This window comes from Nicrophorus vespilloides, unplaced genomic scaffold, assembly GCF_001412225.1.
Source record: "Nicrophorus vespilloides isolate i.1.1-1 unplaced genomic scaffold, Nicve_v1.0, whole genome shotgun sequence".
In the NCBI taxonomy this organism is placed as follows: Eukaryota; Metazoa; Arthropoda; class Insecta; order Coleoptera; family Silphidae; genus Nicrophorus; species Nicrophorus vespilloides.
In genome coordinates, this window is record NW_017096304.1 from 19,722 (window position 1) to 30,609 (window position 10,888).

The 10,888-nt window shown below is 38.3% G+C and overlaps 4 protein-coding genes across 4 annotated transcripts; 3 read left to right on the forward strand and 1 right to left on the reverse strand.

Annotated features, from left to right (window-relative positions):
- The first annotated feature begins 49 nt into the window (after positions 1–49).
- LOC108556613 (protein tipE) lies at positions 50–1,763 on the forward strand. The gene has a single exon (XM_017912788.1). It carries the CDS (start codon positions 157–159, stop codon positions 949–951), a length of 795 nt encoding a protein of 264 aa, XP_017768277.1. The 5' UTR covers positions 50–156; the 3' UTR covers positions 952–1,763.
- An 85-nt stretch (positions 1,764–1,848) lies between these two features.
- LOC108556611 (tripeptidyl-peptidase 2) lies at positions 1,849–6,821 on the reverse strand. The gene is made up of 10 exons (XM_017912787.1): positions 6,386–6,821; positions 6,200–6,328; positions 5,652–6,150; positions 5,363–5,597; positions 3,921–5,303; positions 3,625–3,859; positions 3,333–3,574; positions 3,053–3,273; positions 2,419–2,683; positions 1,849–2,356 (listed from the first exon to the last, which is right to left on the reverse strand). Exons 1-10 carry the CDS (start codon positions 6,542–6,544, stop codon positions 1,978–1,980), a joined length of 3,747 nt encoding a protein of 1,248 aa, XP_017768276.1. The 5' UTR covers positions 6,545–6,821; the 3' UTR covers positions 1,849–1,977.
- A 370-nt stretch (positions 6,822–7,191) lies between these two features.
- On the forward strand, positions 7,192–8,985 carry LOC108556608 (E3 ubiquitin-protein ligase MSL2). Its single transcript, XM_017912784.1, has 3 exons — positions 7,192–8,240; positions 8,307–8,475; positions 8,538–8,985. Exons 1-3 carry the CDS (start codon positions 7,341–7,343, stop codon positions 8,636–8,638), a joined length of 1,170 nt encoding a protein of 389 aa, XP_017768273.1. The 5' UTR covers positions 7,192–7,340; the 3' UTR covers positions 8,639–8,985.
- Positions 8,986–9,595: 610 nt separating this feature from the next.
- LOC108556610 (adenylate kinase) lies at positions 9,596–10,721 on the forward strand. Its single transcript, XM_017912786.1, has 3 exons — positions 9,596–9,839; positions 9,899–10,135; positions 10,187–10,721. Exons 1-3 carry the CDS (start codon positions 9,735–9,737, stop codon positions 10,571–10,573), a joined length of 729 nt encoding a protein of 242 aa, XP_017768275.1. The 5' UTR covers positions 9,596–9,734; the 3' UTR covers positions 10,574–10,721.
- Positions 10,722–10,888: the final 167 nt, after the last annotated feature.

Consider the following 10,888-nt stretch of genomic DNA (forward strand, 5'->3'; position numbering starts at 1 on the left):
ATGAAACGTTTGGGGCGCTTGCGCCTACGTCGGCGTCGTGCGGTATGTGTTGGCAGGGGCAGGCGTCGGGGCGCCCTACAGCGCCCTAGTAATGACAATGGGTTGCGCTGCGATTGATATGACAAGTGGGTGGTGATGCCCTAGTGCGGAACGAAAATGAGGAGCAGCAGTTCGGAACTGCTCCTGGAAGAACAAGAGGAACTTCGAAAACGTAAGATCCAGGAGTTGGCGACGGCGAAGAAAAATCGCGCCGCCAGCGAGCAGTCATGCCGCGAAAAAGCGCTCTTCTACTCGACCAGCGTGCTGGCTGTGGTCGCGATGTCCGCGGGTTCGTCCCTCCTTTTCCTGGTGCCGCTCTACGTGGACCCTGCCATATCCACGCTGACATCGAACTTCGTGACTGAGCCAGTGACCTGTGTGACCACCAAAAGGGAGGAATTGTCCGGCCTCGCCAACTGCACCTGGAGTTCGTGTCGCGAAGGGTGCACCAGTGATGCATACCATTGCACCCATATCTACGTCAGCTATAACGATTCGAGTGCGAATCCGAACCAAACGGACGATGCTATATTGCTGGTGAATATAAAGGGCTGCGGGTACCCGCCATCAGTACTGTGCGCCAATTTCACCGAAGCATACGGCAACGAAGGTACTGAATTCCCGTGCTACCATTCCCAGGAGAACCGCACCGTCGTGCTGACCCACTACGAGCGCGACGAGCAAGTGGCAATAATCATACATTTCTTCGCGGTACCCTTCATCATCACACTGGCCACCTCCGTGGCCCTCTGCGTTATGCACTGTGATTGCCGCTGCCATCCGACCGGCCGCCACAAAAGATCCAGGAGACCGCGGCTACAAGACCTCAGCGATGGTTCCATCAGCACCGGAGTTGACCTGCACCACACACACAGCCACCATTCTGATCTCATTGCAATTAGGCCAATGTAAAACTACTAATTAATCACTACTAATATCAAAACGAAAACCTATCCTACAACTTCCCAGACTACCTAAGTTAATTCCCCTCTTCTCGTTTCCTTCGCTTCATCCCACATTTCGTATCAAAATTATCACCGATGTATTTTTGTATATGTAAGGCCTATTTACTCAACAAACACAACTAGCATACGTGTTTCCAGTTGAGTAAATTGTGCTCCGAGCCCAGTAAACGCTTAAAACTTAATCCAGAATTATATAATCTGTAAGTACATATATACAAATCAGTTGCGTTCGCTGGGGACTGTTTAGAAACTATGATATATATACATAGATATACACAAACATATATATGTATATATTCATGACCCTCCGATCCTTTAAAGAACCACCACCACCACCCTTCTGATTTTTCTTAGCATTTCCACTTAATTCTTCTTTGCAAGGACAGACATACAAGATAAACCGACATAAGTAGCGTTAGGCAGAAAGCGAAAGTTTATTGCATCTCGTAACACATTTACCGAAGACGTCGAATTACAAAAACAAAATAATTGAGCAGACACAACCAATGATGGAATTGAAATCGTTACTTAAAGAAGCAAAAAGAAAAATAATGATGAACATGGACTTAATTTTTATACAAATATTATCAGGGTATCGTTTTTACACCGAAACGGAGAGATGCAATAAATTCTGGTAAATGTCTTGTAGCATTTACAAACAAAAGTAAAGAAAGAAAAAAACTACAAAATAAAAATTGTAAAGGCTCTTTTATACGTGGTACAGGCATTCAAATTCATTTATTTTTTATTATTGTATACATACACAAGATTTTTGTATCAAGAAAGAAAATCAAGAGTGATGAAAAAAAAAATATATATGTTATGTTTAATAACAAATAATATGTTTCTTATCCTTATTCTTATCCCAATTATGTCAATTTATTTATGTTCGCTTACATCTTTGTTTATGAATATTATTTTCTTTGTATACATTCAAGATTATAATTATGAATAGATTACGTTTAGGATTAATTTAGAACGGTCTGTAGGCGTTCGGATATTTAGCGAGTAACTGTCGCTTGGTATGTTGAACCAAGAAGTCCCAGCCGAGCTTCTCGTATACCTCAATCAAAGCTTCTTCAATTTCCTTTGTGGACTTCTCCTCGTTGATTTTCATCAAATACTTGGCCATTCTTCCATAATTCTTATTAACTCTGGCATGCCAAAGCGCGAAGAACACTACGTTGCCCTGATATGTCTTATCGTTGGGATCGACAATTTGAAGCAAGTTCTTCCATACGGCTTGAATCGGATCCAAATCTCGATCCTTCCCCGCTATAGATAATCGGCACAAAGAAATGCCCTTACGGCATAGGCAGTCAATTAAGACTGTTTTCTGACGTTCCATCAACCTTTAAAGCAACAAAAGAAACATTTAGAATGTAAAGCTTTAAAAGCAAACATTAATTATTACAATTTGATTTGGCCGGCTTCCGGCCTCTGATCGCATTTAATGGAATTGTTGATCAAAATCGAATCCTGATTAATGTTTTCAATGACATTATCGCAAATTTCGATTACTTGTTTAAGCTCATCCAGTTTGTTCTTGTTCAGGACTATTTGTTTTCTGGCATCCATCGCCTCTAACGCCTGCAAGTAAGAAGAATGCGTCGGAATGTAATCAGGAAACTCGCCCAGGATCTCATTGTACAGAGCTTCCAACTTGTTCGGCGCGTCTCCTGCAAGAAATTTCATAAATGTAATGCGCGAAATACTTGCTCGTGGTTTATTGATTAAAGCAGTTTATGATAACCTGGTTTCCGAGATCGCGCACAAGTCTCACTTGAAAGCCTTCATTATTGATCTTCGATAATGATTACCCATGGACACACGACTCAAACACATGCTTAACCGCAGTGCGGATTTTATTGATATATACCCGTACGCCTCAAATAGAATCGGCTATTGGCATTGTGCATTGAGCATAAGCTTCAGTAAATATTCCGCAAAGTATACTCGTTCTTATTAATCGGAAATCCACGAAAATATTATTATTATTTTATACTTATTAATGTTAATTGTAAGGTGAAGAGTAAAAGTGATCGTACCCAATTTCGCAAGCCATGCAACTTTCACATCCCTGAGAGCATCCAAATACTCCTCCCATTTGGTTTTATCTTTGTCGGAGCTCTTGACGCTGCTCTTCTTGTTGTTTTCACCCAAAACGTACTTCATAGTGTACACATCGGTTTTCTTTCCAAGCTCATCTTTGGCGTAGGTCACGGTGCCCGTCAAATAATGAGCCATATTGTTGTTCTTCGAAGTATACCTGAAACGACAGTATTCAGAGTATTGCACAGAAGGTATGATATAGTAACATTATATTACTTATCAGTCGGTAAAGGAGCAATGTACAACGGAATCGGTCCACGATTGGATTGTCCTATAGAAGCCTTTTTACCATTTGTTATAGCCTGACTATATGTTTTATAGACATCCATTGTAATATTGCTAGTCATCTTCTGATTCAATAGCAATGGTGCATCTGTTAAACGCTCTAGATACTCTTTCTTTTCATGACGGACTTGCAATTTAATTACATAATCCCCTTTGTCAAGCTTCACTAAATACTAAAATAAATATAATATAGTTAGATATCAAAGGTAAAGTTGTTACATACTTTCTGGTAATACGCATCGCCGCTTCCCAAATACTGCTTGTTACTATCATATAAAATCCACAATTGTGCTTCAAACTCAGATTCATATAAAACATCACTGAGCATCGGGTAGTTCGGCGACACTTCAGTACCTTTATTCAAATGAAAATTAAAAGTTGAAATAAGTTCGTAGATTTGACGTCCCTTCGGGATAACATCTCTCTCAGTCAATGGTGAAATCTTTGATTCTGTTGGCCTAAAAATAAATAGGTTTACAAATAACTCTTCTTTCAATAGTTCTTCTATTCAATAGTGACCTTAATATTTGCACTGCATTTTTTAGAATAATGCTTGGAACGATTTCCTCGCCCAGGAGACTAGTGACTTCTACGCAATGAATGCCGTCGGATGCAAGCATAGTAATTGTTCTTTGGTTTGGTTGAATGCCATGGAAAGTGATCGAGTAGTTTATGTTCATATTCCCGATGTTGGCCCAATATTTAGCAATAACCACTTCAAGAGTTGCCGAGCTTCGAACTTGGAAACTCAAAACGCTGTCAGAGATTGCTGATACCGGAATATGTTTGTTCATCTCGAGAGTTTTGCAACTCTGCTTTGGCAAGATATGCATGCAATGTATAATGAATTTCCCATGGTCCTCCTGTTCGCACGCACGCAGTTTGATCACAGCCCACGTAGCAAATTCAGGTACAACGATAAAATTACGTTTAATGGTATTCGCCTCAAAATATACATTATTTTCTACGAGTGAATACTGTGGTGCATCTATTTCCTTTGGTACAATAACTGTAACTAATATTTTAAATACGGGTCCCTTCGCAACGCAATTTACATCGTAAGCCTCGATAACTGTTGAACTCAACTGATCTAGACCGGCAGTATCGATTTGTACAGAAAACACTCTCGATAGATTACTTAGATCTAAATGTTTTGGATGCTGCACGTAACTAGCTTTACAGACCAGCGCGAGTTTTAAGTTAAAATTAATCTTCATTTGCGGAGTGACGTCCATTGAATCTAAGAAAAATGGTTCCACGCTCACGGAGATTTCATGTTTCTTCTTTTGATTTTTGTTTCTGATATAAATGCCTTTCGCGTTGTCCGGGCCACAACATATTTGGAATCTCACGTCCCTCTCGAGAGCATCGAAATGGTTTAGCAGCAAATCGAATGACTTCTCTACGTTTAACAAACCGCTACCCTGTGCAAACCTCTCCACTTCGTTCAAGTAAGTCGCGCCGTTCTCCAATGCTCTTTTAATATTGTACGGACTATACTTGAGAAGACGTTGCTTCATACCGGAAATTAATAATGCTACGGCACCCGCAACGTGAGGTGCAGCCATCGATGTTCCGTTCATCAACTGCGAATTTCTTAAAGTACAGTTAGGAACTGATGTTATGGCACCTCCAGGTGCACATACAGTAACCCCCATTCCACCATCAATGGTGGGCCCACGCGAGGACCATGTATATGGCATTCCTGGCATTTTTTTTCTCATAGCATATTCCGCCACCATCATGTCAGGAGACACATAAGCACCAACACCTATGATTGTCTCTTGACTAATATCAGGAGGAGTGCCAATAGTACTCAATGCTGGACCATGGTTACCAGCTGACGCCACCCACGTAATACCGTACTTATTTACAACTTCATTCATCAAGTCGCCAATCCTCCTGCAATGTAATTCCTTTGTAAGAGCGTACATACAAACTACAGAATTTTATTTATTTACCCTGTGTTGGACCAATGTGCGTGTTCACCGTAACTCATGTTAATAACGTCAACGTTACCCAACTCCATAACTTTAATCATTGCTCTAACTAAAGCCGTTCCAGTTTCCATCGAGTTTAATCTGCCATCGCCGATAGTCAGGGATACAATTTGAGCTCCTGGGGCAACTCCATTCTTTTCCGGTTCATTGGGAAAGTATGCTGATGCAATTGAAGCAACGTGGGTTCCATGGCTTGCTACAATACACTGACGTTAATAATGAATGCCATGAATTTACAATATACACCTACAATATAGTCCAACAAGTTCCAATGTATTTCCATAGTCATAAACATTCATGCTGAAGTTTAACTGGTCTTGAGGACTCAATACAGCATAATCATGCGTTATGCTGTATTCACCAATCAAAGGACATTTTTCCAAATCACCCTCTTCTGTCGTATCAACACAAGCCACCCATTTCGCACCATCATAGAACATAATACAGTCATAAAAGATGCCCCAATCATAAAACTTCTTTTCCACTGTAATCAGATGTTCTACTATTGCCTCAAGATTCTCCTTCTCCAGGCGATTTTCTTCAGTTAAAGTTTGTGAATTGTTCATTTTAAGTTCAAATGCAGACAACTTCCTGACTGCTTCTGCATATACCATTTTATAAGGCTCATCCCAATTCTTCTCTTTTAACTCATCCTGAACTCTTTCCCTCAATCTCTCAGGATATAGATCATAAGCATTTTTGATTCCTACTCTGTATGTATTGGAAGGATTTTCCCAGGATTCTGGTATCTAAAGAAAATGTATAATAGTTACAACTTTATTATTACATTCATAGTACCTTCAATTGTCTTCCAGACAGTCCAGTTACATGTCCTTCCTTGGGTACAACAACATGTGTCATTGTAACATCTCCACATCCACTACAATCAAATCTCTCTATAACTTTTATCTTGCCATCTGGTGTTTCCTAAAAATCAATAATATACACTGATTGGTAAATACACGTATTATCAGTAAACATTACTTGGAGGCCTGGTGCACCAGGATCAATACCAGAATCAAAAATGGCAATTGTTGCATCTTTACCATCAAACATCTCATATTTAGATAAAAATGAGATGATACCTGTCTCTTTCTTGGGAAGAAGACCCCATACAGGGAAATACTCAATTTGGTTTTCCATTCTTTCAAAATGCAAGTCACAGTTATTTACAACTCAAAGCAGATGAAAACTATTAATTAACACTTAACTGCTGCAACTGGTAATGAGGATTACGTCAATTGGAATCAATTAGTAAACACACTTTGGAATAGATGGACTATTATAAATGAATAAATAAGGAAGGAAAGAGCTAATATATGCCAATTGGTTCAAGGAGTGAGGAATGGAAAATATTACTGAAAATATCGAATATTCGATTGGTACCATTGGCATGACATGAGTCTATCCTCCACTATCCTCTTTCCTCGTCGCTACTAAGAAAGGCGCACGCATTAAAGCCCAATGCAGCCAACGTTCCATAGAACTTCAAATCTTTACCATCATTCTTCAATATTTCAAACAATCAATACATTTCAAAACTCAATATAATGTATATATTTAGTTTGAAGTTTAATTAAGTGAAAATTCAGGAGAAACATGTTCTGTGTCATTTCTTGAATATGTTCCTTCACTCTTCATTTTGCATATGTTTATTAAAAAAAACAACAAATTACACGATGTAGAGTAGAATTGTTAATTGTTTAACAAGATGCAGTATCAGAAATGTACATAATATCTTAAAAGTGATATTTGTTTGCATTTTAATACTGGCAATCCTGAGTGCGTGTAGTTGGGTTCGAGGAGGTTTGAGGGGTATGGGTGCGTTTCAATACATTCGTATAAGGTCCTTCTCCTTCTCATCACATTGGTGGCCATCATTATGTTGGTATTGCCGAGAGCATTCAAACAATAACAAACATATGAAAACAACTGCAAGATGTCAAAAATGAACTCGACGAGTTTGTATGTAACAACAAATCAAATTATATTGAAAGGCAATCCGGATATACCATCAACATGGCAAGATTTGTACCGGTTGCTACCCTACCTCCGGAACTCGCTATGCTGTGTAGTGTGCTGCAACTTACTAATAAGCCCTCTAACCCCAACAACAGGCAAGTGTCAACACCACCTCTGCAACAAATGCAAAGGTGGTAAAAAGAAAATAAAACCCGCGTGTGTCTGGTGCAAAGAGTGTTTATCTTACACAGAAAACAAGCAGCTCCGTACATTGCTTCAGTGTTACAAAAAGATGTGCATTTTCCTGCTAAACTCAAACATTTACAAGAACTTGATTGAAGCATCCAAAGTGCCTGCAACTGGAGTGGAGAGAGGCGCTGGTAATTTATTGATATTAATTAAAGAGGGTGCTATGTTCCAGGATCATTATGAATGCAATGTTGGACTTAGCAAAGATGTTTACAGCATTTTACCATGTGTTTATACAAACTCGTCAACTCAAACGTTGCAGAATTGTCAGATCATTGAGGGCAAAAAGAACATTATTATTAATCCTAAGAATACCAATGGCACACCAGTTTATTCAGTGATGTATGCAGGCACTGGCAATAAAATTACAATCAAGAGGAAACCAAAAGATCACTTGGAGAAACAGCAAGGCCTCAAAAAGGATAGTAATGAGAAGGCAGTTTTTAAGAAGCCCCCAAGTAAATGTGTTGTGAAACAGAGAAAAGGCTGCAGATGTGGAAATGCAACAGCAACTCCCGGCAAGCTTACTTGCTGTGGCCAAAGGTGTCCATGTTATGTAGACAGTAAAGCCTGTGTTGAATGTAAATGTAGAGGATGTCGGAATCCTCACACACCAGATGGAAACAAAGTATTTAAAATGAAACAGATTCTTTTTTCATTCCATACTAATTGCTTTTTTTTTCTCCCATTTCAGGTGATAAATCTACCGCATGTTATTAACCAGTATAAGGAGCAACAATCCAAACCAATCCAACAACTACAAGCAATAAATAGTAGAGAAATACCTGTACTGCAGCATGTTAAAATAGAACTCGACGCCAATCTGACAATAGAACAATTAAATGAACACCTGAAATTACAAGGTAATCTAGACATATATAAATGTAGACTATTGATATTGACAGTGGCTTTTGTTACATGACAGTGTATGAATCATACTCAAAAATTCCTCAAACACTACCTCACACCTTCCTCATGAATACCAAGCGAGAAGACGAGGACGAAGAAATTACTGTGGATGTCTGACCAAATCCCAGTATCGTAATGGTGTATACAATAATGCCTTACTCCAATGGAAAGCGAGCTGGATGACGATTGTGAGCCTAGCCAAAGAAGTTTCGATTTTTTGAGTAAAATAATGAAAAAAGAGGGTACGACGATGTGCAGTATTATTTGGTACTGTGTTTTTTGTACATTATTTATTAAAGATGGATTGATTAAAAATGTTGCGACGAGTAATCATTTGCATTATGTGGCTCCATCCCATCCTAACATGGCTGTACCTTAACCAACCTTAACTTTTGAAGTTCACGGAGTGGCGGCGCCACCAAATCAACAATTTCACTTTCATTACGCCCATAATACTAGGTATTGATACTTTGCTTTTCTATTTCATTCATTTATGCGCATGACGTAACGTGGTGAGTAGTATTTATTAGACATATTACGCACCTGAAAATTCATCAATTTCATTTATTTTAATTAATTAAGCGGAAAGACTATGCTCGTTTGCCCTTATGCTCTAAGTGAAATTAAATATTGAATAAAATAAGTATATTTTGTACTAGCTAGTTAATACTATATATATATTTTTTAATTTTGTATATTAATATTTGTATGTTTACCAATAATGTAAATATGTGATAATTGTAGCGTTTATTATTTTTTAATAAATAAGTATTTTAACAAATATACTAATTTTCTTCATTTGTGCATTCAATTACATTTTTATCTAATTATTAAAAAAATATATTGCAAATTTTGTTGTTTCAAAATTATATAGAAAAAGGTATTTTTTTTTCTTAATGAATGTTAATATACTGCCACAGTATTGAAAATAACTTAATAATTATATAATGTAGTAAATCCACGTTGCAAAAGTTTCTTGAAAATTTACTTAATAGATATAAGTCCGCGCGTTAGGTCGTTAGGTGGAGAGTGAAAGTTACAATCGACATGCGCAATACCATACATTTTATATTAGTACCATGCATTACGACAGTCTCACTGCTCACTATTTTTAGAGGTCAAAATTCCGTGAACTTTGCAGTTTACCGAGAACACACGTTGTTTGCACAAGTACGGGATTCCTTCAGATCAACTGTGTCACTCATCTCACACCATGCCGCCAGCCGTAGCAGAGCCGAAATTTGCTGAAGAATCTTCTGAGGCCGTTGGAATAAATGCCGTACTTTTAGGTCCTCCTGGATCTGGAAAAGGGACACAGGTTAGATTATTGTTACATAATTTTCGCTGTTGTTATTCAAAGTTTTCATGTTTCTGTAGGCTCCCCTTTTGAAAGAGAAGTACTGCGTTTGCCATTTGTCCACTGGAGACATGCTCAGGGCGGAAATCGCCTCTGGCTCTCTCCTAGGTGCCAAACTGAAGAAGGTCATGGATGAAGGAAAACTTGTCAGTGATGAGCTTGTTGTGAACATGATAGATAACAACTTGGATAAACCAGAATGCAAGAATGGATTTTTGCTTGATGGATTCCCAAGGACTGTGGTCCAAGCGCAGAAGGTACAGTGTTTTAAAAGTAATTAATTACATAATATAAAACAGTCATTTTAGCTGGATGAGTTGTTAGATAAAAGACAAACTACTTTGGATGCTGTCATTGAGTTTGGAATTGAGGACAGTTTGTTGGTACGCAGAATCACTGGCAGGATGATCCATCCATCTAGTGGTAGATCTTACCATGATGAGTTCCATCCTCCCAAGAGAGCAATGATTGATGACATTACTGGTGAACCACTGATTAGGCGTTCTGATGACAACATTGAAGCTCTGAAAAAGCGTTTGCAGGGATATCATAATCAAACTCGCCCCCTCGTTGATTACTACCAGCTGAGGGGAATTCATCACAGGGTTGACGCGTCTCAAGCCGCCACAAACGTCTTCCGTAACATAGACAGCGTTTTCCTTCGTTCCAACATGAAGAGGGCATCAATGTTGTGACCATAAGCACATCAAGATATGCAGAGAAACAATAATATTAATTCGCATTTTTTAATATATCTTTTCCATTCCGGTGTCTGCTAACATATCAAATAACGATAAATCAATGTGAAATTGAAGTTTAGTATAATAAATAATGTAAATATAATACATTCAATTTTCATTTTTGTTTTGTTTTTGTAAATGGAATTGTTGTAATTGGAAAGATAAGATTAAAGTGATTTAAATAATATTTTTTGATATTTATTTTGAAATAAGAATAAAAAAAAGTTAGTAATCTATGTGCTTGTTATGTATGTGGAGTACTTGAGTGCG